Genomic DNA, 24529 nt, shown 5'->3' on the forward strand with positions numbered 1-24529 from the left:
CAGCGGCGGAGCCGCGAGACCCACCGAGAAGATGGATGCGCCGGACTACAGGGGACAGCGGTGACTTCGCTGGCTCCTGTGTCAGGTAAGTGACACATAATGGACTACTATGCGATGCGATGCGATGCGATGCATAATAGTCCATTATGCTTTACCTTTGCAGGGAATGAAAGAGGAAGTAAACTCATCAGGGTTTACTTCCTCTTTAAGATTTGTTTTGCCCTTAGGCGCTAAGGGGTTCAATTTATTTGTGATACAATGTTGGGGTTTGGTCCCTGGAAAGCCTGATTTCTTATTTTGTAAAGACAGAAAAGCAACAAATAGGAGAAATTCTCTCATATGGTTTATTGCTGTTATAGTCCATTGGTAATAGATTTTGGGCACTGAATATCCAAAAATTACAGAAAATGGTAAAGTTGAGTTGTAAAAAAATATTTAACCACTTTCAGACCGGACCATTTTGCTGGCAAAAGACCAGACCACTTTTTTGCGATTCGGCACTGCGTCGCTTTAACTGACAATTGCGCGGGTCGTGCGACGTGGCTCCCAAACAAAATTGACGTCCTTTTTTTCCCAAAAATAGAGCTTTCTTTTGGTGGTATTTGATCACCCCTGCGGTTTTTATTTTTTGTGCTATAAACAAAAATAGAGCGACAATTTTGAAAAAAACGCATTATTTTTTACTTTTTATTATAATAAATATCCCCCAAAAATATATAAAAAAAAACATTTTTTTCCACACTTTAGGCCGATACGTATTCTTCTACATATTTTTGGTTAAAAAAAATCGCAATAAGCGATTATTGATTGGTTTGCGCAAAAGTTATAGCATTTACAAAATAGGGGATAGTTTTATGGCATTTTTTTTATAATTTTTTTTTTCTTTACTAGTAATGGCGGGGATCAGCGATTTTTATTGTGACTGCGACATTGTGGCAGACACATCGGACATTTTTGACACATTTTTGGGGCCATTGTCATTTATACAGCAATCAGTACTATACAAATGCAGTGATTCCTGTGTAAATGATACTGGCAGTGAAGGGGTTAACCAGGGGGTGGCAGTGTAGGGGTCAAGTGTTCCTAGGGGTGTGTTACTAACTGTTGGGGGCTGGGCTTTCATTTAGTGAACACTGATCTCTGCTCCAATCACAGGGAGCAGAGATCAGCATCACTTGTTGCTAGGCAGAACGGGGAGATGCTGTTTACAACGGCATCTCCTCGTTCAGCGGCCCCATGAGAAGAATCGAGTCCGCGGGACCCGCGACCGGACTCACGGGGGTCCCGACCAGCACCAGATGGCAGGGCGGCATTAGAGATTGGACGTACCTGTACGCCAATATGCCTGCCCGTGCCATTCTGCCGACGTACATCGGCATGCGCTGGTCGGGAATCGGTTAAAAAGTTGATAGATAGTTCTAATAGAACTAGCTGAGGTTTTTATCAGCTATAAATATGAAATGACTCCAGAAAAATTCATCGGTCAGTAAGAATTGCTTTAAAGTTAAACTGTGACAGCTCGGGGGCTGGGCTTGGGTGAGGCCCTTCTACTTTAATGTCACCAAACCTCCACTTTCTAGCTTCTTCACAAGATCGACGCATGGCATTCCATCTGGACCGATGAGTGTAAAAGTAGCTGAGTGATCGGTAATTGTACACAGACCCTCCACCACCTCACTCCAACTGTCTTTCTTAAAGGTTACAACTGGCAACTCACTTGTTGGAAGAACATCAAGTTGTTGGAAGCCTCTTGCAGACCCGGGACAGATACCGGCAAGCATTGTAGGTGACACAGCAAAAAGCAAACCACAGGCAGGCACCGCAGAGGTCCCAGGTTCAGATCTGGATCCTGACACAGATGGGGGATTCAGGTAGATGAAAAACACAGTTGAATGTTTTTTTACTTTATTTATTTAATTGGAGGAATGGGTATGGGGATCTTATATGCCTATAGATGGGCTTTAAAGCTAGCTCTTGTTTTATCAGCTATAAATAGGATATGCCTCCAGATACATTTTTAAATCAGGATTATTTTCACAGAAACTTTGTAAAGTTTTTGTAACTTTTGTCAAGTCTGTAAATGTTTAAGACGATGATTTTTTACTTGATGATATAAAATTTAGGTTTTACAAATTAACATTTAATACGTGGTGGTGGATCCATAGAGCATTGTTAGTTTTCTTAAGTGAGAGCACATTAGAACCTCTTAGCCCTTGTACACACGGTCGGATATTCCGACTGTGTGTGGTCTACATCGGACTGTTTCCGTCGGAGTATCCGGCGGACCAAGTTTTCCAACTTGTTGGAAAAATTTTCTGACAAAATGCTCCGATCGGACATACTCCGATCATGTGTAGAGAATTCAGTTCGGACAAAGTGCCACGCTTGCTCAGATCAAATTACGAGACCAAAGCTATTGGCTACTAGCGTGAACGTAGTCCCGTCGTAACAAAATGACACCATCACGTTGGATTTTCCGACGACTTTGTCCCACCGTGTGTATGCAACAGTTTTGGACAAAATCAGTCGGACAAAATCTGACGGATTTGGTTGTCGGAATCTCCGACCGTGTGTACAAGGGCTATGCCCTTCGACTCTCTCCCTTTTGTATTTGCTTTATCAGTGATAAGGTTATGCCGCGTACATACGAGCGGACTTTTCAACATCCAAAGTCCGAAGGACTGAGTCCGTCAGACTATCCGATCGTGTGTGGGCTGCAACGGACTTTTGACTCGCCAAAGTCCGAAGGACTTTAGAATATGGAACATGCTTCAAATTTTTCCGAAGGAACTCCGCCGGACCCGGTCCCCTTCGAAAAATCCGCTCGTGTGTATGCTACTCCGACGGACTAAAACCGACGCTAGTGCAGCTATTGGCTACTGGCTATGAACTTCCTTATTCGAGCCGAGTCGTACGTCATCACGTTCGAATCCGTCGGAGTTTAGTGTGATCGCGTGTGGCCAAGTCCGCTCAGCCGAAAAGTCTGTCAGAACTCCGTCGGAATTCCAGCAGAACTCCGACGGAACTCCTTCGGAAGTCTGTCGGACATAAGTCCTCTCGTGTGTACGGGGCTTTAGAGTTCAGGTTCAAGGAGACTGGGGGGGGGGGGGGGGGGAATTTGGACTATATTGTTATAGGTTGGGTTGTACTTAAGGGATTAGAGATGAGTTCAAAATTTACAGCCGGGGCAAATTATTAGGTTTTCAAGTTTGATGACTACATTGCCAAAAAAATATTTATTCTTTGAGCATTGGGACCAGAGGTCAAATTTGTCAAATATTCGTGATCTTTGAAGGTTCTGACCAATAACACTGAGGGGACAATGAGAAATAAATACGAGAGCAAAACAGTCAAGATCCAACGTGGATCTAGATCAATCACATGTTCAAATTCTACAGTGACCAAGTGGACATCTCTTAGCTGTAGGCATTAGTGTTTTGGATCTGAACTAGAACCGCTCGGTACCTTTGTTTCTGTTCCCCTGGCCAAATTAATCCTCAATATAAAAGTGTGCAGACTTGAAGTCAAACACTGACACACACGCAGTTCAGTATTCAGATACTTCTCCTTTTTATTTCCTGAACTCCGGCTGATATATAATAAGCCGGATATCTTACTATCAAATCAAACATTAGATGAAAGACAGCGTGTACATGGGCGTCCGCAGGTAGGGGCAAGGGGGGTCAAGTGCCCCCCCCTGGAATCAGGGATCAGATATTAAATTGAGCACAGTTCCATCACTATTAGGGTGACACCATTAAGGTTCTGTCAAGCCCCCCCATCAGTGTAGTGTGACTGCGGGCTCTTTTCCCTGCAGAGAACTCAGCGGCGCTGTGACAGGAGAAAGGTGAGCTGTGGGCTATCAGGTTTCCCCCAGTCACCCCTCCCCCCTTTCTCCTGTCAGGGAGAATAGACGACAGCTCTCACTAGGTTCCTCGCACAGCTTCCTTTCTGCTCCGTGCCTTCCCTATTGGCCACAACTGAGGGCCAATCAAAGGAGACTAGGAGAGGAGAGCATCATGAGACATGTAGTCCCAAAGATTGGCAGCCCCATTTTCCACAGAGAGGAGACTACAGCTCGATCAAGACAGAGATTGAGAGACTGCCACCTGGAAAAAAGCCGAGGGAGAGAGCGCTACAGGACAAAGAATAAGGAGTGTGCTGGGCGGAAGCCAGAGAGAGAGCCACGCTGCCCAGCGCCACCAGAGAGAGAGCTACACTGCCCTGCGCCACCAGAAAGAGAGCTACACTGCCTAGCACCACCAGAGAGAGCCATGCTTTCCAGCGCCACCAGAGAGAGCCACGCTGCCCAACGCCACCAGAGAGAGCCACATTGCCCAGCACCGCTAGAGAGAGAAAGACTGAACCACTGCCACGGTACAGACATGCTACACTACTATTGGTCAATTTGATATCTTTTTTTATTATTTATTATTATTATTTTTGTGGCGCGGAGTTTATTAGTTGCTGTGTATCAGCCACTTTTTTTCACATGCTACACTACTGACCCGAGTCGCCCCCGGGGAACCCAGAGTGAGCGATCGTCCAGCCGGAGGGATCACTGCCGTAGTTTCGCTGGGTCTGGTAAGAGGTCCTGTTGGCCATTATCCATTACTTATCCTGGGGACTGTACTACGTCTGCAGTCTCTGACCATGATAATGTGATAATGACATTGTCGAAAAGGGGCGGTGCATGGGTGACTCTAAAATTATGCCCCCCCCTGAAAAAAGTGCTGCGGACGCCCATGAGCGTGTACAAACCACAAATTATACATATTCATTATTGTGACGAAGGATAAGCTTTTTAGCTGGGTTATGTCTAAAAAAGGGAAAAGCAAACTATCGTAGCTAAAATAGGGTCTTGTTTTCAGCCCCTTCTTCCTCTTGGGTGTAGTCTCATGGTTTCCGAAAACAGGCGCAATCTTTTTTTTGACGTTGCTCTTTTTTAACCCTTGCAGTTTCGTTCCACATGAAGGGAGAAGCTGGCAGACATCTTAATTAGGATTAAATGAGTATGATTAAGGTTGATAACTGATAATGAAAGATAAGCACTTATATCTATAAGAGTACCATAAATAGGCATTTCACTTATAACACATCCATTACATTAGCAGCATTCCACATTGGGATAACCAGTGGCAGGATGAAGCATGCAATACTTGGGGAGCAGAATAGCAATCAAACCCAACTATTTCCATCTCAGAGTGTGGCCTTCTGTTCATTGGGTTGTGTATATGGCTAAAGAACGGGTCAAAGGATGCACAGTAGACAGTAATTGTCAATGGGACATAGGGAAGACAAGATGAAAAAGACACAAGTCCAACCTAGGTGTGTGATTATATCTCAGGATTACATTATATATCTCTGTATGTTGTGTGATTATATGTCAGGATTACATTCTATATCCTGTATTTTGTGTGATTATATGTCAGTATTACATTGTATATCCCTGTTGCCGCGTACACACGACCGGACTTTCCGGTAGACTAGGTCCGACGGTCGCCCCACTTTCGGCTGAGTTCCGGGAAGTAGAGTGAAGCTCGTGGAGACACTGCAATTTCTATATATCCACACTGAACAATTCGCTGGTTAATGAACTACTTTATTGTAAGTGCAATACTTATCTCTTATAAAATTTACCTGCATTACACTATGGGAACCTTTTTTTGTATTTTTTAACAATATGATTATGATCTAGTAGCTGGCGACTAGGAATCATTCCTTGGAAGTTTCGATTATCACCTAGGTTTTGGGGAAACCGCTAAATCCCTGTGCTGGGCAGTGGCAGTCATCGCCATCTGGTTAGCAGAATATTATATCACCTTGGGTGTGTGGAGCCGGATGCACTACATATATTGTGTATGAAAATTGTATTATCACGTCATCTCCTATTCCCATGGATAGACTTTCAACAGGCACTTATGTGATGGGATTCTACTTTAGTTTTTTCTTTTGTCAATTTTCTTATTCACTTATTCATTTTTTGATCATTAATATTATAAGGCTGCATCAACTTTTAATATATATTGTTTGAAGTTTTGTGCATTGGACATTTTTTTGATGCTGGCTGCTTTGTTTGTCACTATCACCTATTTGCTTTTTTGTAACATTTTTTGATTATAATTTTTCACTGGTTCTAGCGCAGCATTAGCCTTTGGGCTCCTCTTGTTTTTTTTTATAATACTATATTAGTATAGTCAGGGCCGCTGATAAGGCAGTACAACCAGCCCTCCTGTAGGGGGCCCAAACCTCATCAGTCCAGAAGGGGGCCCAGGAACCTGCAGGAGAGGAGAGCCAACTATACTTCCTGTAACTCCTGTGGAACCCCCTGCAGCACTGCTGGCTTTCTCTCTCCTGGCTGCTGTGCAGGGGATCAATGCCACTTACTTGCCCACAGTTCCTGTCCCATGCTGACTTTGTTCTCGGGCTGTGTCCCAATTTTGAAGCAGCAGGCGCAGCTGCAGAGTCTCTCTATGACTTTGCCATTTACACTGCCAGTGTTCTATCGGATATTGCCCGCTATCGAGAAGCGCCCGGGAGGAAATGGCGCATACGCAGCACAACTGCTGTTGTGATGGCGAGACGGCGCCTGTGCACAATAGCCGACGGAAGACATTTTTCTGTCAGATTGTGCCCCACGCTGACGAGGCGTGTTCATGTCGGTGAGGGGCGGATTATTAGATAATGTGCAGTGCTGCAAAACAACCTTTTCCTGCCGTTCTTCCTGGAACTCTTGCAGGGCGTGTTTAGCCAACTGAAGGGCGGGTTTTTCTATTAGAAAAATATGTGTTTAGCAGCACTGCCCATCATTTAATAATCAGCCCCTATTATGTACAAATCCGCCCCTCACCGGCATGAACATGCCTCGGCAGCGCTGGGCATTTCTCGATAGCAGGCACTATCCGTTAGAACACCGGGTCCTGAAACTCCCCCCTCCTCACCCCCTGTGATCCGCAGTGTTATCTCAAAGAAGAAAGATCAAGGTAAAAAGTTCTCTGCCTGTTCCTCCCTTAGTCCTGAGCTCTGCTCTGCCGACCTTCACACTGTGCTCTGCAGGGCAGGACTTATGGTGGTGGGGGCCCCTGGGCTTGAGTCACTTTCGGCCCTACCTTCTATACATTACCGTATTTATCGGCGTATAACGCGCACCCCAAGTTTAGGAGGAAAAAAGGAAAAAACTTTTAGGAACAAACTTACATTTAAATGCCCATCAATACAGCCTTATCAGTGTCCATCTGCAGCCTTGACATCGCAGTCTTGAAGTTTAAAAATGGTGCCACCGAGATACAGAGTCCTGTGTATCTGGGCGGCTCTTGGGTCCTCTCGGCGGTGTAACGACATATACGGCAACCCATCGCACTTTGCTACGGAAGTGACGTTCCGTCGCCGCCATCTTGGTACACCCCACACTCGTCCACAGTAAGGATACACTAAGAAGGGGTAAAGCGGACATGTTGTTACACCCACCGGATTTTTTTTTTTGCATGTTACACTTATTTATAACAGTAAAGTGAGTTTCTACAGTGAAATACGGGACTTCGTCTGAATACTTAGATCTTGAATTTTAAAAGCAGCGGCAACCCCGCTCACCTCACAGGTTTACTGATCTGACAGAAGTTTCGCTGCTTTTAAAATTCAAGATCTAAGTAGTCAGACGGAGTTCTAAGTCTTGTATTTCACTATATACGGTGCTAACTTTAATGTTATAAATACATCTAAAATGCAAAACTCCGGTGAGTGTAACAAGAAGTCCACTTTACCCCTTCTTAGTGTATCCTTACTGTGGACGAGTGTGGGGTGTAGCAAGATGGCGGCGACGGAACGTCACTTCCGTAGCAAACTGCGATGGGTCGGCGAATATGTCAATACAGCGGCTCTCGGGTCCTCTCACAGTCCAGAGCGGAGCCAAGAGTAGCTGAGTGTACTCGGCTCGGCTCACAGTCACACCCAGTCCCTGTGTTATGTCCATCATAAGGCGGGACTGGGCGTGAATATGAGCGGAGCCAAGTACACTCGGCTATGTATCTCGGCGGGGCCCCCTATTGGGCGGGGCCCATGGGCTTGAGCCCAGTCAAGCCCAATGGTAAGTCCGGCCCTGGTGCTCTGTGTACATTGTAATCTGCTGCATGTTGCAGTGCTACTGCTGGAATGGGGTGAGTGAGGGGGTGAAGCTGCAGAAAGTTCAGGGTTCAGAAAGGGGGGGAAAATGTCAAACTCCCATTTCAATGGGGCTGCTCTGCAACTGCAAGCCAAACACTTGCCTCACAGTTGCAGTGCAATCTCACAATGTAAAATTCTGCAATTTTAACCGCTTGTGGACCAGCCGCCGCAGTTTTACTGCGGCAAATTGGTATTATATTACGTGATCTCGTGAGGCTTGCATAGCAGGCACGGCGTACCCGCCGCAAGCTCCATGAGTCCGACTGTGGGTCTCAAGGATGCCCACAATTGTCTCACGGGGAGGAAGAACGGGGGGGGGGAGATGCTGATGTAAACAAGCATTTCCCCGTTTTGCCTAATGACAGTACACTGATCACAACTCCCTGTAATCAGGAGCGGCGATCAATGTTGTGTCACAACTAGCCCATCCCCCCTACAGTTAGAATCACTCCCTAGGACACATGTAACCCCTACAGCACCCCCCTCCTGGTTAACCCCTTCACTGCCAGCCACATTTTTACAGTAATCAATGCAATTTTATAGGATTGATCGCTGTATTAATGGTCCCAAAAATGTGTCAAAAGTGTCCGATGTGTCCACCATAATGTCGCAGTCATGATAAAAATCGCTGATCGCCGCCATTACTAGTAAAAAAAATATATATATATTAATAAAAATCCCATAAATGTATCCCCCCTATTTTATAGACGCTATAATTTTTGCACAAACCAATCAATAATCGCTTATTTGCGATCTTTTTTAGAAGAATATATATCGGCCTAAACTGAGGATATATATTTTTTGGGGATGTTTATTGTAGCAAAAAGTAAAAAAATATTGCGTTTTTGTTTGCTATTTGTGACTATTGTTATAGCTCAAAAATAAAAAGCGCAGAGGTGTTCAAAAGAAAGCTCTATTTGTGAGAAGAAAAGGACGTGAATTTCATTTGGGAGCCACGTCGCACAACCGCGCAATTGTCAGTTAAAGCGACGCAGTGCCGAATTGCAAAAAGTGCTCTGGTTTTTGGCCAGCCAAATCCTCCGGGGCTGAAGCGGTTAAAGCAGTACAACAAAAATTAGGGGGGGGGGGGGGTCGCTTGTAGAGCGGGTATCATTTCTGCTGCAAAACAACATGGCGGCCATCATATTTTAGCAAAAATATCATTTGATATTTTCTGGGGGGTGGGGGCTCTGTCAAGTAGGCTGTACGGGTTTTGATTTTTAACAGCAGCCCTGAGTATAATAATACTATTATACATGATATTTGGCTCCCAATGAACGGGGATATGTTCAGCATTTTTCCAAATGCTTGAACAGCCAAGGTTTGCTTGGAACTTGTGTCCGATACACACGACCGGACTTTCCGGCAGAAAAGGTCCGATGGACTTCCCGACGGACTTCCAACCAAATGGACTTGCCCACACACGATCACACCAAAGTCTGTTAGTTTTGAACGTGATGACGTACGACGGGCATAGAAGAGGAAGTTTAACCACTTCCCACCCGGCCAATGCATATATACGGCCGGGTGGGAGCCGTCTACTCCTGATAGGCCGTTCAGGAACGTCCTTCAGGAGTAGCGGGATCGCGCGCGCGCACATCACCCGGACACGGCACATCTCAGATCGGCAGGAGGGCTCTGTGATTGGCCCTCCTGATCACATGACGGCCGTGTCCAATCACGGCCGTCATGTGATGTAAACAAACAGCCGGTTGCTAGGCAATCGGCTCTCCTCTCCTCACACGGAAGTCACCGCTGAGGAGAGGAGAGCAGAACGCTGCAGCCGGCTGATGATCAGTGAGTATGGGCTGCTTTTTACAGCTTTTTACTAACTGATCACCAGTGTAGTGTAAACACACAACACACCACACAGTACAAACACAGTCCCCACATATGTCCCCAAAACACACATGTCCCCAAAACATACATGTCCCCAAATAATAAAAACACATGTCCCTAATAATAAAAACATGTCCCCCACATATGTCCCACTAAAATCACATGTCCCAATGATTATCTGCACACATATGTACGTGATCACCTGCACACATATGTACATGATCATTTGCGTACATATGTCCGTGATCACACAAACCAATTATTATACACTTAACAGAATTTTTTTTACCAAAAACATGTAGCAGAATACATTTTGGCTTAAATTTATGACAAAATTTGATTTTATTGGATTTCTTTTCAAATAGAAAAAAGAAAATATTGTTTTTTTTCCAAATTTCCGCTATTTTTGCGCTTATATCGCAAAAAAAAAAAACGGAGTCGTGAATAAATAACACCAAAATAAAGCTCTATTTGTGTGAACAAAATGATAACAATTTCATTTGGGTACAGTGTAGCATGACCGCGCAATTGTCACTGAAAGCGCTAGAGCGCTGAAAGCTGAAAATTGGGCTGGGAAGGAAGGGGGTGAAAGTGCCGGGTATTGTAGTGGTTAATAGCCGGTAGCCAATAGCTTCCCTTGCATCATATTTGGTCTGTCGGACCAGCACACAGACGAATGGTTTTCCCGATAAAAAATGATTCCGTTGGACAGATTTTAAACATGTTCTATTTCAAGGTCCGTCATAATTTTTGAAGAAAAAAGTCTGTGGTGAAGCCCCACACACGATGGGAAATATCCGACTAAATGATTCCGTCTGACCTTTTCTGCCGGAAAGTCCAGTTGTGTGTACGGGGCATTAAGCTCATCCCTACTGCTCTATTACTTGCAGTCCTATCCAGGGGTCAAGTCCTGGGGGAAAAAGTGTGGGAACTCCCACCCAAGATCCACTCCCCCCACCAAATAAATAAAATAATGACACGCTCATATGCACGAATACTTCAAAAGTGGTATTTTTCATCCAATTTTCGTATTGTGTGTATGAAGCTTAACTGTTAGTACATAAAAAAACAATCCTCAATAAACATATCTGTATTTGCTGGCGTATAAGACTACCTTTTACACTTAAAAAAAAAATGCCCAAAAATCGGGGGTCGTCTTATACGCCGGGTATACAGGTATACAATGCTGCCCGATAGATGTCAGCCCCCAAATGTCTGCTAATACTGTATGTGGCTTCAGCTACAAACAGTATACGCCGTTGAGCCAATCCCGGCGAGCGATGTATTCTTTTAATGAATACAGAGCCTGCTTGGATTGGAGTAACAACCTCTGCCAATCCGAGCAGGCTACATAGAGTAGCCTGCTCGGATTGGCTTTGAGAGAGAGAGGCAAGGGCTGATGATGCTACAGCCTCTGCCAATCCAAGCAGGCGTTGAACTCATTAAAATAATACACCACTCACCATACTTCCCTGGGTAAATCCATTCACTGATCTACTACTATACATTCTGCTATTTGCCTTTGAGGTCCCAGGCACCCAAGAGGGACAGGTACATCTGGGACATATGACAGGGGGGTTATTAAATGCATTTTGGTGGACAATTCCCATAGAATGTAACCCAAAAGTGGTATAGGTTTGGTTAGTGAAAAATTCTACTTTCCAGAGTTGTGGCATTCAATAGATCTCTGTTTGTGTTATTATTGTTTGATTTTCTTTATGACATATCACAGCATGGCGGATGAGTAGTTGGCATTCTTGCTTTGTATTTTTTAATCGTTCTAATGTTTTTTTTAAATGGTGTTGCCTCAGAAGGGGGGTAGTCTTATACCGCGAGTATTGCCCAAAACCTATGTTTTCACTTGAAAAATAGGGGGTCGTCTTATACGCCCAGTCGTCTTATACGCTGGCAAATATGGTAAATCCGGTAATTCTCTGAATAATCAGCATCCAGTCATTGTGCTTCCATGCAAATGTGAACATCATGTTCTGATCTTTATTGGGGAATGTTATTTTGTATATAGAGTGTTTATGTGGGGAGTTTACACTTTTCATTGAACAGAGTTTGGGTAACACAGGGTTAAACGTAAAGGTGATAAATGAACTGCACATTATCTGGACAGAATGTTGGGGAGATAGTGATGTGTTCCTGCTTAGGAGATGTATGTTAGCTTGGGGGGGGGGGGGGCTGCAAACTCTGCAGGGGCTCCAACACACACTCACTGCTATTCCAACCCTTCACATATTTCTACATAAACTTCCCTCCTGGCATTAAACTTTGCCAGGTATTGTGCCCAGCTTACCACCCCAAACTGATGTTCCTCCCTCAGCTCACCTCTCTCCCTGCATGTCCTGTGAGCAGAATAGCTGTGCTCCTCCTCTGGGTTCTCTCATCATATGGCACTGAAGATAGAGGAGGGGGGGATTCAGCGGAACACACAGAGCAAGTATGCAGGAGACTGGGGGGGGGGGGGGGATGAGGAGACAGAAAATCAGGAGGGGCCGGCGGGGAGGAGCATCACGAGAGGTCTGACTAAATACAATCTCTTAGCAGCAGGGACAGGTAGATCGAAGAGGAAGCTGTCATGGGGCCCCCTACTGGCAATGGCTGAATGGTCAGGTGTGCGGCACTTACTATTGCGAGTTGTGTCGGCGGCTCCTGGTGTACCACCTGCCACACACCTCGCATACTTCAAAGTCTTGCAGGACGCGGCTGCTAACGGGAACTGAGTTCCTGTTGTGGAAAAAGTACAGGAACTCAGTTCCCGTGCTTTCCCGCAGGACTTGGGCCCTGGTCCTATCATACCTCTGCCAACATAACCAATCCTGCCCTCATTGCACTCACCTGGGATCCATTAAACATGAAGTAGAGAAGTTGACAAAGCAGAATATCAGCAGTTCAGCACTGTACGAAATGAGAGATAATCAGGAGGCATAGAGGCATGGTTATCTTAGGTAGCCTTATATATGATGCAGCCAACACCATCCACAGAAAAATAATTATATACAAGATTCCTTCATAACTTCTCTCTGCTGAGAGCATAAAATCACACACAGGTTGAACTTGATGTGTCTTTGTAACGATATGATATGACATAAGTTTCATGGTGCCGGGATGGTCGGTTCTCGGAGGGTTTACATCAACTTCATCAAGATCCAGGAGAAGATCAGAGCAGACAAAGTCCAAGGCATGGAGAAACCTGGAACAACACACAAGAGATATTAGGAATGGGGCGGATAGGGCTTCTCCTTCCTATGGAAGATCTTCTGTTCAATCCTATGTTTTCATTATAGTTGCAGTCTGATGAAAGCCAACTTTTATACCGGACTGTGACATTGTGAGAACATAAAGTGTATGTCGTGGCGGCATTAGAGAAATTTACTCTCATTTACTGTCAAGGTGACAATGGTTTTACCAGATAGGAAGTTAATAATCTGCTACAAGAACACAGAGAGCAATAAAAAAAAAACAATAAAAAAACCTGACAGATACCGTATTTATCAGAGTATAACACGCACTTTTTTCCCCTTAAAAGCAAAAATCGCGGGGGCGTGTTATACGCCGATCCCCCGCAGTTCTGAACCTCTGGGCGGCTTTCAGCTGCCTGCGGCTCTTCTCGGCGGCTTCCGGCCGCCTTCGGGCCGTTCTCGGCGGCCGAAAGCTGCCGAGAACGGCCGAAGGCGGGCGAAAGCTGCCGAGAGCGGCCGAAGGCGGGCGAAAGCTGCCGAGAACGGCCGAAGGCGGGCAAAAGCTGCCGAGAACGGCCGAAGGCGGGCAAAAGCTGCCGAGAAGAGCCGAGAACTACCGCGCGCCACCGAGATACACATCCGGCTCTGTATCTCGGCGGCAGCATTTTTAAAAAATAAAAAAAGAGGCAAATAAAACAGACAAGGCTGCAATGGTGGACAAGGCTGCATAAGGTTGCATGACAAGGCTGCATAAGGTTGTATGACAAGGCTGCATAAGGTTGCATGACAAGGCTGCATAAGGTTGCATGACAAGGCTGCAGATGACACTGACAAAGCTGCTGTCAGGAACTTACCAGCAATAGACAGGTACAGCTGCGTGCACACAGGCGTCGGCGTGTGTCTTCTGCGCGTTCGCGTACGCGTTCGTTTACGCGTTAGTGTGCACGTTCGCGAGTGGCGATTCGTACGCGCGCTCGTTCACGTGGTCGTGCGTGGCGTGCGTGCGCTCCTTCCCGCCACTGAGCGTTTAAAGGACCCTCAAGTGCGCCGGTGCGGCGCTGTTTCGTCTCAGCTTCCGTGTGTCTGAATATCTGATCCTGAACCCGGTTACCTTTGAATACCTGATCCTGAACCTGATTACCTGCTACCGTTATCGACCCGGCTTGCTTGACTTCTCTGCCTTCTCCAATCCCGACCCGGCCTGCCTGACCTCGAAACCTCTTCTGCTTGTGATTCCGTTGCCGACCTCTGCCTGCTTACCGACACCTCTTCTGCCTTCCGTTACCACCAGTCTGCTTACCTTCTGACCCGGACCGTCTGACTCTTCTCCAGCCTGCTGCCAGTTCCAATCTTCGGCTTCTGAAGCTACTGCCTGCTTCCAGCAAACCGCAGTCCACTCAGCCTTCAGAGGGATCTCCGCTCTTCTACCAGCTCCAGCGGCCCTATCCAGCAGGCCCTCCTACCCACTGCGCTCTCGAGACCGCTGTTCCCATTCCAGCGGCTCCTGAACCAGCGCTGTAAGAGAGGTCTCCTCCTACAAGACGGGCTCCACATCTGGACTCTAACAGTACGAAACAGCCATGACTGAGCCCGCAGGAGAGACCTCTCCCATGAAGGAGATCTGCACGCACCTGTCGGCCCTTACCCAAGCGGTAAAATCGCTTCAAGATAGCTACGCCAAGGCTTGAAGGACAGGTCCAGGACCTTACAGATACTGGCCACGTGGCCCCTGCTCCGTCCTCCCTATCAGCACAGCCCGTCGCCTCACCATCCGTTGTCATGCTTCCACCTGAACCAAGGGTACCCATTCCGGAAAGGTTTTCTGGGGATCGAACCAAATTTCGGGCTTTTCGGAACGCTTGTCAACTCTATTTTGCCCTACAACCACGGACTTTCTCCCTGGAAGCCACGAAGGTAGGATTTGTAATCTCCCTCCTACAAGGTGAACCGCAGACCTGGGCCCACCGTTTACTTGAAGGAGATTCAGTCGCAACCTTCTCTCTGCAATCCTTCTTTGAGGCCATGGCTCAGCTTTACGAGGACCCCCAAAAGACTGCCACGGCTGAATCTGCTCTGTTTGCGCTCCAGCAGGGCCGCAGACCGGCTGAGGATTATGTCTCGGACTTTCGACGCTGGAGCGCAGACACGGAATGGAATGATGCGGCTTTAAGGCATCAATTTCGCATGGGGTTATCCGAAGGACTTAAGGATGAACTGGCTCGAGTCGGTATACCAGAAACCCTGGAGGCCCTGATCTCCTTGACAATCCAGATTGATCGCCGTCTCAGGGAGCGAAGATCAGAGCGCTCCGCTCAGCAAGCCCGTCCAGTCTGGATGACAGCGAGAGCCCCAATGCCTGCTTCTCGCTATGTACCTCCGTCCAGTCCTATTCCGCCCTGTACGGCTCCTGACACCTCCGAGCCCATGCAATTAGGACTACTGCGCCCCGCTTTGCTTCCAGAAGAGCGTGCACGTCGCCGGCAGCAGAATCTCTGCCTCTACTGCGGTGGTTCGGGTCACTATGTCTTTAATTGCCCTGTCAAGACAAGTAAGTGTCTACCTTCTGCTTCTACCAGTCTCTCTGCATTGACTGCCAATTCAACCCACCTTGCTGTTCCTCTCTCACTACAGCTCCAAGGAAGGACGGTGACAGTCAACGCTATCATTGACTCCGGGGCATGCCGCTGCTTCATAGACTCCACCTTTGCGGGCCGACAGGGCATCCCGTTACGAGGCAAGGCTCATGAACTCTCAGTTTTTCTGGCCGATGGGTCTAGCATCAGTTCTGGAAAGGTAATTCAAGAGACTCTCCCTCTACCTGTCACTATCTCCTCTCAACACAAGGAATTTCTGACGTTGGATGTCATCTCCTCTCCAATGTTCCCGATCATTCTGGGCATACCCTGGCTCCAAGCCCACAACCCCTACATCAATTGGGTTACCAGAGAAGTCACATTTCCATCTTCCTATTGCTTGAAACACTGCCTAACAGATTCCACCAAGCCTTCCGCCACCCTTTTATGTTTAGACTCTGATCAAGACCTACTGCAGACTGTGCCCAAGCACTACCATGACTTTATTGATGTGTTCAGTAAAAAGGGAGCAGACACTCTGCCTCCCCATCGTCCCTATGATTGTCCGATCGAGCTACTCCCTGGGGCCGAGATTCCTTTCGGACGCATATTCCCTTTATCAGAAAAGGAGCAGGGGGCACTGAAGACCTACTTGGACGAAAACCTAGAGAAGGGGTTCATCCGTCCTTCAACTTCCCCAGCAGGAGCTGGAATCTTTTTTGTCACTAAAAAAGATCAGTCCCTCCGTCCATGTGTGGACTATAGAGACTTAAACAAGATTACGGTTAAGAACCGCTACCCCTTACCCTTGATACCCGAACTCTTCCAGAGACTGAGATCCGCTAAAATATTCACCAAGTTGGATCTAAGGGGAGCGTATAACCTAGTTCGCATCCAGGCCGGGCATGAATGGAAAACAGCCTTCCGGACCCGATTCGGTCATTATGAATATTTAGTGATGCCCTTTGGGCTCTGCAACGCCCCGGCCACATTTCAACACCTAATCAATGACGTGTTTAAGGATTTCCTCGACGTGTTCGTGATTGTCTACCTGGACGACATTTTAATATTTTCCAACTCTCTTGATCAGCATCGAGAACACGTCCGTAAAGTCCTAGACCGCCTTCGCCAGCACCGACTCTACGCAAAGGCTGAGAAATGCGAATTTGAGTTACAGAGCATCCGATTCCTGGGACTAGTGATCTCCCCAACGGGCATCAGGATGGATCCCCAAAAGGTGTCTGCTGTACTAGATTGGCCAGCGCCTTTGGATAAGAAGGGTGTACAACGCTTCATCGGTTTTGCGAACTTTTATAGAAAGTTCATAAGAGACTTTTCAGCTATAATTGCGCCCATCACGCAACTGACCAGACAAAACTTCCGCTTCTGCTGGACTCAGGAGGCCCAGAGTGCTTTCGAAAGACTTAAAAAACTCTTCACGTCCGCCCCAATTCTCAGCCATCCGGACCCGTCTCTACCCTTCATCCTCGAGGTAGACGCCTCTGAAGTGGCCGTAGGAGCGGTCATCTCCCAACGTCAAGGCAACAAGGACCTAATGCATCCCGTGGGGTTCTTCTCCAGGAAACTCTCTTCCGCGGAGAAGAATTACGACGTAGGCGACCGAGAGTTGCTCGCCATTAAGGCCGCCTTGGAGGAGTGGAGATACCTATTGGAGGGCGCTGCTCACCCGGTACTAATATACACAGACCACAAGAACTTAGAATATCTACGGTCTGCCAAGCGACTGAGACCCCGACAAGCCCGCTGGGCCCTGTTCTTTTCACGTTTCTCCTTTCACATCACGTACCGGCCCGGATCGAAGAACGTGAAACCGGATGCGCTGTCACGGATGTATGACAATCCCAAGGACTCATCTGTTCCTGACACCATCTTACCTGCCGGGAATTTTTTACTTTTACAGCCTGACCTCCTCTCTCTGATCAGAGAAGCATCCTCTGACTCCTCTAGACCCCCCGGAATCACCTTAATGTCCAGAGATGGCTTGTTCTGGAGGGGAAGTCAAATTTTTGTCCCCAAGAATGTCCGAGTTAAGGTGCTGTCCCTTCTTCATGACCACCCACTGGCAGGCCACTTTGGGGTCCGCAAGACCCTTGATCTGGTACAACGCACGTTCTGGTGGCCCAATTTGAAGGACTTTTGCGAAAAGTACATCAGCTCTTGCCCCATCTGTATCCAGAACAAGACACCCAGGAACCGGGCTTGGGGACTGCTGAAACCCCTACCTGTACCCGACAGACCCTGGAGAATGATTAGTATGGACTTTATTGTCGAGCTTCCATGTTCTGAGGGATGTTCAACTATTTTTGTGGTTGTAGACCGGCTATCCAAGATGGCCCACTTCTCACCCTTAAAAGGCACCCCATCTGCTGTGGAGACTGCCCACATGTTCATTAAGGAGATTGTGAGGCTACACGGGATTCCAGCGAATATAGTCTCCGACAGAGGAGTGCAGTTCACCTCACGCTTCTGGAGGGCCCTGTGCGAGATCCTGAAAATTGAGCTGGCACTGTCCTCGGCCTATCATCCCCAAACTAATGGGCAGACAGAAAGGACCAACCAGACTCTTGAGCAGTACATTAGGTGCTTCACATCATTCGTACAGAATGATTGGGTGTCCCTGCTGCCTTTGGCAGAATTTGCCTACAATAATGCTTGTCATTCGGCCACCGGTCAGTCCCCTTTTTTCGCCAATTATGGCTTTCATTTAACCTTTTTGCCTGATTTTCTTCCAGAAACCTCAGTTCCAGTGGTCCAGAAGACAGTGGATTTCCTCAGCCACAATAACCGGGTGTTGCAGGAAGCAGTGGCCAAGGCCCAGGCAGACAGTAAGAGAGCCTTTGACCGGAGAAGAAGAGGGGAACTGATCCTACAACCTGGCGACCAGGTATGGCTTTCTACCAATAACATTAAAATGGCTTGTCCCTCCAGGAAACTTGCACCTAAATTTATGGGACCATTTCCGGTTAAGAGGAAAATTAATGAAGTTTCCTACGAGCTAACCCTGCCTGAGTCGCTTAGGATTCATCCTGTGTTCCATGTGTCACTGCTGAGACCTGCCACCCCTGATCCCTTTCCTGATAGAGGAACTAGACCTCCAGAACCCATCTTAGTGGATGGAAATGAGGAGTACGAGGTGGAGGCCATCCTCGATTGCAGAAAAAGACAGGGACGCATCCAATTTCTGATCAAATGGAAGGGATTTGGGCCAGAGAACAATTCCTGGGAACCGAACAGCAATATCCATGCCAGGCGGTTAATTCACGCATACTTGTCTGCCCATCCAGAAAAGAGGAACCTGTTGGGCATCCGGAGGCTGCCCCTTGGGAGGGGGCAATGTCAGGAACTTACCAGCAATAGACAGGTACAGCTGCGTGCACACAGGCGTCGGCGTGTGTCTTCTGCGCGTTCGCGTACGCGTTCGCGTAGGCGTTCGTTTACGCGTTAGTGTGCACGTTCGCGAGTGGCGATTCGTACGCGCGCTCGTTCACGTGGTCGTGCGTGGCGTGCGTGCGCTCCTTCCCGCCACTGAGCGTTTAAAGGACCCTCAAGTGCGCCGGTGCGGCGCTGTTTCGTCTCAGCTTCCGTGTGTCTGAATATCTGATCCTGAACCCGGTTACCTTTGAATACCTGATCCTGAACCTGATTACCTGCTACCGTTATCGACCCGGCTTGCTTGACTTCTCTGCCTTCTCCAATCCCGACCCGGCCTGCCTGACCTCGAAACCTCTTCTGCTTGTGATTCCGTTGCCGACCTCTGCCTGCTTACCGACACCTCTTCTGCCTTCCGTTACCACCAGTCTGCTTACCTTCTGACCCGGACCGTCTGACTCTTCTCCAGCCTGCTTCCAGTTCCAATCTTCGGCTTCTGAAGCTACTGCCTGCTTCCAGCAAACCGCAGTCCACTCAGCCTTCAGAGGGATCTCCGCTCTTCTACCAGCTCCAGCGGCCCTATCCAGCAGGCCCTCCTACCCACTGCGCTCTCGAGACCGCTGTTCCCATTCCAGCGGCTCCTGAACCAGCGCTGTAAGAGAGGTCTCCTCCTACAAGACGGGCTCCACATCTGGACTCTAACAGCTGCATTGATGGGCATTTAAATGTAAGTTTTTTTTTTCCCTTAAACTTCCCTCCTAAAAGTTTTTTTCCTTAAAATTCCCTCCTAAACTTGCGGTGCGTGTTATACGCCGATAAATATGGTAATTTGACCTTTCCACACTCCACTTATATAGTGGAAATATATATATATATATATGTGTGTATTTCTGTCTGTGCAGCTGTTGGAGATTTGCTCTCACTTCCTGTTTGGTGAAACCGCTGCCACTGGGACAGTAAGCAATTTCTCTAACATATCCCAAGATGACAATAAAAGCTCAAAAGGGGTTCTTATCCTTCCTGACTATTGCCAAAGCTAAAAATACATTGGCTGCATATACACTTTAATAGAGCGTTCCTCTCCTCTTCAGTTGTGTTGACCACACATGAAGCGATAGGAAATTTGTCCAGTAGGAGGGGGGGCAGCAAAAAATATCACCAAAAAAATCTTCAATACAGGATATACATCTGTGATATTGGTGCCATCACAACAGACATCCCAACAAAAGCTGTTTGCCTTCAGACTGTCTCTCTCTAATTGAAAGTCTATATATAATTGTATAAATAAAACTGTATAAAACTATAAAGTCTATATATAATTGTATAATATTATTATTATTATTATTATTATTATTATTATTATTATACACGATTTATATAGCGCCAAGAGTTTACGCAGCACTTTACAATGTATAGGGGGGGACAACACAATTGCAGTACAGTTCAATACAAAATGTACAGGAGGTATAATAAAACTAATATCAGTAAATAATATGGATAGGTGACAGTGTCAGTAGGAGGCACCGCCATCCCTGAATAGTATGTAAGTCTAGGGGGGTAATTTGGTGGGACTTTTAGGGTGCCGAATACAAGAAGGAGAGACACAATAACAATTGTAAAAAATTTAACAAAATGTATTCAACAACAGACAAACATTTTAAAACCAATCATAATGGCTATGACAAACATTGCACAGATACAAGTGCATATCTAGTGGATGGATAGATCAAGGTCTCTCAGCAATTGTGTCCCGACGTGTTTCGCCCACTGGGACTTCCTCTGGGAATATTTGTTGAAAGACAGAAATAGATATGTCACTGCATGCTGATGTTGAGCCAAAAATAGAATAGAGAGACGGGCACTGGGCTGCACTCAAGAGGCTGGCCAGAAAGGGCCCATAACCAAAGCCGGGGCCAATGGGCCACACAAAACTGGGTCTTAGAAAGGAGCTAGAGGTGCCAACATATAACACGGTTTTATCTTGGGTGAATCGGTGTGATGAGCATGGCGACCCCCCTCCAGGATCTGTACAGGTCTGGAGTGTGAGAGGATGAAATAGGGTACAAACAGGGTAGCATGCAAATGTGTTAGCCCTTGTACACACGGGTCGGACATTTCAACAACCAAATCCGTCGGATTTTGTCTGACGGATTTTGTCTGACGGATTTTGTCCGAAACTGTTGCATACACACGGTCGGACAAAGTTGTCGGAAAATCCGATCTTTCAGAACGTGATGACGTTATTTCTTTACGATGGGATTACGTTCAGGCTAGTAGCCAATAGCTTTGGTGTAGGAATTTGATCTGAGCATGCGTGGCACTTTGTCCGATCGGAATTCTCTGCACATGATCGGAGTATGTCCGATCGGACCAGTTTGTCGGAAAATATTTCCAGCAAGTTGGAAAATTTGGTCCGACGGATATTCCGACGGAAACAGTCCGATGCAGACCACACACAGTCGGATTATCAGACAAAACGGTCCGATAGGACACATTCCGGCGGATTCTCCGACCGTGTGTACAAGGGCTTAAAAGGGTACATGCTGATAGGAGGAGAGAGCAGAGTGAACAGGGAAATTACCTAATCAGGGTGCTACTGCTCATTCACTGCCCAATCAGCAAACTGAGGTCGGGAGAGGACACCATTGCATTCCAGGATATAACAGAGAAAGTGGTGTCATCCTCCTGGCTGTGCTGTGTGGCAATGCTGTGCAAACCTCAGGACTGGATAGACAGGCATGCAAATCATTTGGCAGGAAATATGGTTCCCTTATCTGTTTTTCCATGTGGAAATTTAGATGATTTCATTGAATTCAGCTTTAAACCCTTTATGCTGGTGGGAGCTGCTGTTTTTAATGGGCCCTGATGTCCAAAGGCCAATAGGAGGGTCTCCTGATCATGCTGTGTTGTAATTGGCTGCACAGTGCTGACATAATCCGGAGCCAATTCTACCAACTGCAGATTGTCAGCAGTTGACTGTGAGCTTTCGGTGACAGCTCAGTCACAGTTCTGGGGTTATTGGTGGAGCGCTCCCCAAACAAGACAGCAAGACAGAGTTTGGATGTTGAGGTCCACCTGCCCTGCCCCCACATATAAGGGTGTTGTTGCTGTAAAGGGGTTGAACATGTTTAGCTACAACACTGTTTACACCATTAAAATTTCTCAATGTAAGGATTTACTTACCACTGGCAGAACTGGTATCTAAAAGGTAATTGGTATCAGCTGGAAATAAAGAGAAACATATCTGTTAATTGGAGACCTTAACCTGATACTAATTCTTCTGGATATATCGTACGATATTCACATTCACTGTAGGCTGAAATAATTGTGTATAAAAGTTCAAGCATTTGTAATCCCTGACAATCATACCTAACAATGGACAATTTGCTATATTATTGGTCTGTTAAATATACTCTGCAGGTCTCTATTGCTTTGCCCTCTCTGGGACATTTTTCCTTACTTCCTGGTCAGGTGAGAGGTCTCAGAAGAACAGGAAGTGAAGGAAAATCTCCCCCATAGGGAACAAAGAAAGCATTTAATAATTGACAGAAGCTTTAAGCCTTTCCTCCGCTTTATCTAAAACAAAAAAACAAAACAAAAAAAATGTTTTATCTGGAGTTAGGTTTTAATAAATGTGACTGAAGGAAAACAGAACATTACTGTAACAGAACTGTGACCATGAGATGACTTACTTGCATCCAGATAGATTCTGACTCTTCCTGCAATGTTTTGGGAAACATCTGATTTAGATTGAGAGCTGCAGGTCTGTAAGGAAATAAAAGTAATTTAACAGAAATTCCAGACAAGTAAAATTGATGAAGAAAATGCAAATTGTATCCAAGAAACACTGCAGCAATGCTAAATTCACAATGTCCCTTTATCTGTGTTAGCCCCTAAAGGAAACGGTGGAGAATGCGGGCACACCAGGTTCTTTCTTCAATCCAATGGTGAGAATTCCCTGGAATAGTTTGCATTCCCCTAGCACATTGGTTTCAGTGTCTCTAAGTCATATTCCCCAATTACCTATTTATTCTACATTGTATCAGGGCAGCATGAAACCATCAATTGTCTTTGTTAGGAATGGCCATGATGCCATCAATTGTCTTTGTTAGGGATGATCATGATGCCATCAATTGTCTTTCTTAGGGATGACCATGATGCCATCAATTGTCTTTGTTAGGGATGACCATGATGCCATCAATTGTCTTTGTTAGGGATGACCATGATGCCATCAATTGTCTTTGTTAGGGATGAACATGAAACCATCAATTGTCTTTGTTAGGGATGACCATGATGCCATCAATTGTCTTTGTTAGGGATGACCATAATGCCATCAATTGTCTTTGTTAGGGATGACCATGATGCCATCAATTGTCTTTGTTAGGGATGACCATGATGCCATCAATTGTCTTTGTTAGGGATGAACATGAAACCATCAATTGTCTTTCTTAGGGATAACCATGATGCCATCAATTGTCTTTGTTAGGGATGAACATGAAACCATCTAAGTTAGGGATGAACATAAAACCACCAATTGTCTTTGTTAAGGATGGGCATGATGCCATCAATTGTGTTTGTTAGAGATGAGCTTAGGTTTGGGCGGAACTCTAGCTCATCCCATGTTATATCCACAGCAGATGGGCAGAACTGTGAATTCTGGTGGTGGTATCTTATCAGAATAAGAATAATATCAGAAGCCAGGATATGATTTAATTCACCACTTTTTTGTGGAGTTGGTCATGAACTCTGCAGCTGTCCTCACTACACACTGCAATGTTCTACCTGCTTGGTTAGCAGCAGCAGATCCGGTAATCAAGAGGGAAGCCGGTATCCTTATGCTTGGCGTGCAGTTTTTTTTTTTTTTCAGTCCATAAACACTTCTAAGCATCTTAACCACTTGAGATCCGCGCTATAGTCAAATGACGGCTACAGCGCGGATCTCCTTTTCCGGGACTACGTCTATTGACGTCGTCCCGTGCACGAGCGGCGCGCTCTGTCATCGGCGAGTCTATGAGACTCGCCTGATCACCGATCCGTGCAAGGGGTCGATCCCGACCCCTTATCACGTGATCAGCTGTCAGCCAATGACAGCTGATCATGTGATATAGCGGAGCCGGTAATCGGCTATTATTCCTCCTCGTGCTGTCAGCGCGAGGAGAAAAAAAAAAAGCAGATCACCGGCGGCCGTGATCAGGACATCAGTCCTGATCATGGCCAGCCCTGCTAGTGCCCACCTGCCCCCTGCCAGTGCCCACCTGCCCCCTGCCAGTGCCACATTAAAAAAAAGTAAGTGCCCCATCAGTGCCACCCAGCAGTGCCCACAGTGCCACCCAGCAGTGCCCACAGTGCCACCCAGCAGTGCCCACAATCTGCCTCAAC

General features: G+C 46.6%; 1 protein-coding gene across 5 annotated transcripts in view; it reads right to left on the bottom strand.

Moving 5' to 3' along the window:
• Positions 1-24529, bottom strand: part of LOC143934582 (uromodulin-like) — a 171303-nt gene that overhangs the window by 63905 nt on the left and 82869 nt on the right. For 2 of the 5 annotated variants that reach the window (XR_013263309.1, XR_013263308.1), the window contains exons 8-11: positions 22843-22915; positions 22334-22372; positions 12844-13198; positions 3554-4993 (exon numbers count right to left, since the gene is read on the bottom strand). The exons of 2 other annotated variants lie outside the window; for them this stretch is intronic. Coding sequence is in view for 1 of the 3 variants with exons in the window: in XM_077458326.1 (XP_077314452.1) it covers positions 13134-13198; positions 22334-22372; positions 22843-22915 (177 nt within the window). In the remaining 2 variants the exon portion in view is untranslated. Of the gene's footprint in view, positions 1-3553; positions 4994-11961; positions 13199-22333; positions 22373-22842; positions 22916-24529 lie in introns of those variants that run through there. One more of the 5 variants, XM_077458326.1, reaches the window with a different exon arrangement.

This window comes from Lithobates pipiens, unplaced genomic scaffold (assembly GCF_037356315.1).
Source record: "Lithobates pipiens isolate NorthernLeopardFrog02 unplaced genomic scaffold, aLitPip1_a1.2 Scaffold_27, whole genome shotgun sequence".
In the NCBI taxonomy this organism is placed as follows: domain Eukaryota; kingdom Metazoa; phylum Chordata; class Amphibia; order Anura; family Ranidae; genus Lithobates; species Lithobates pipiens.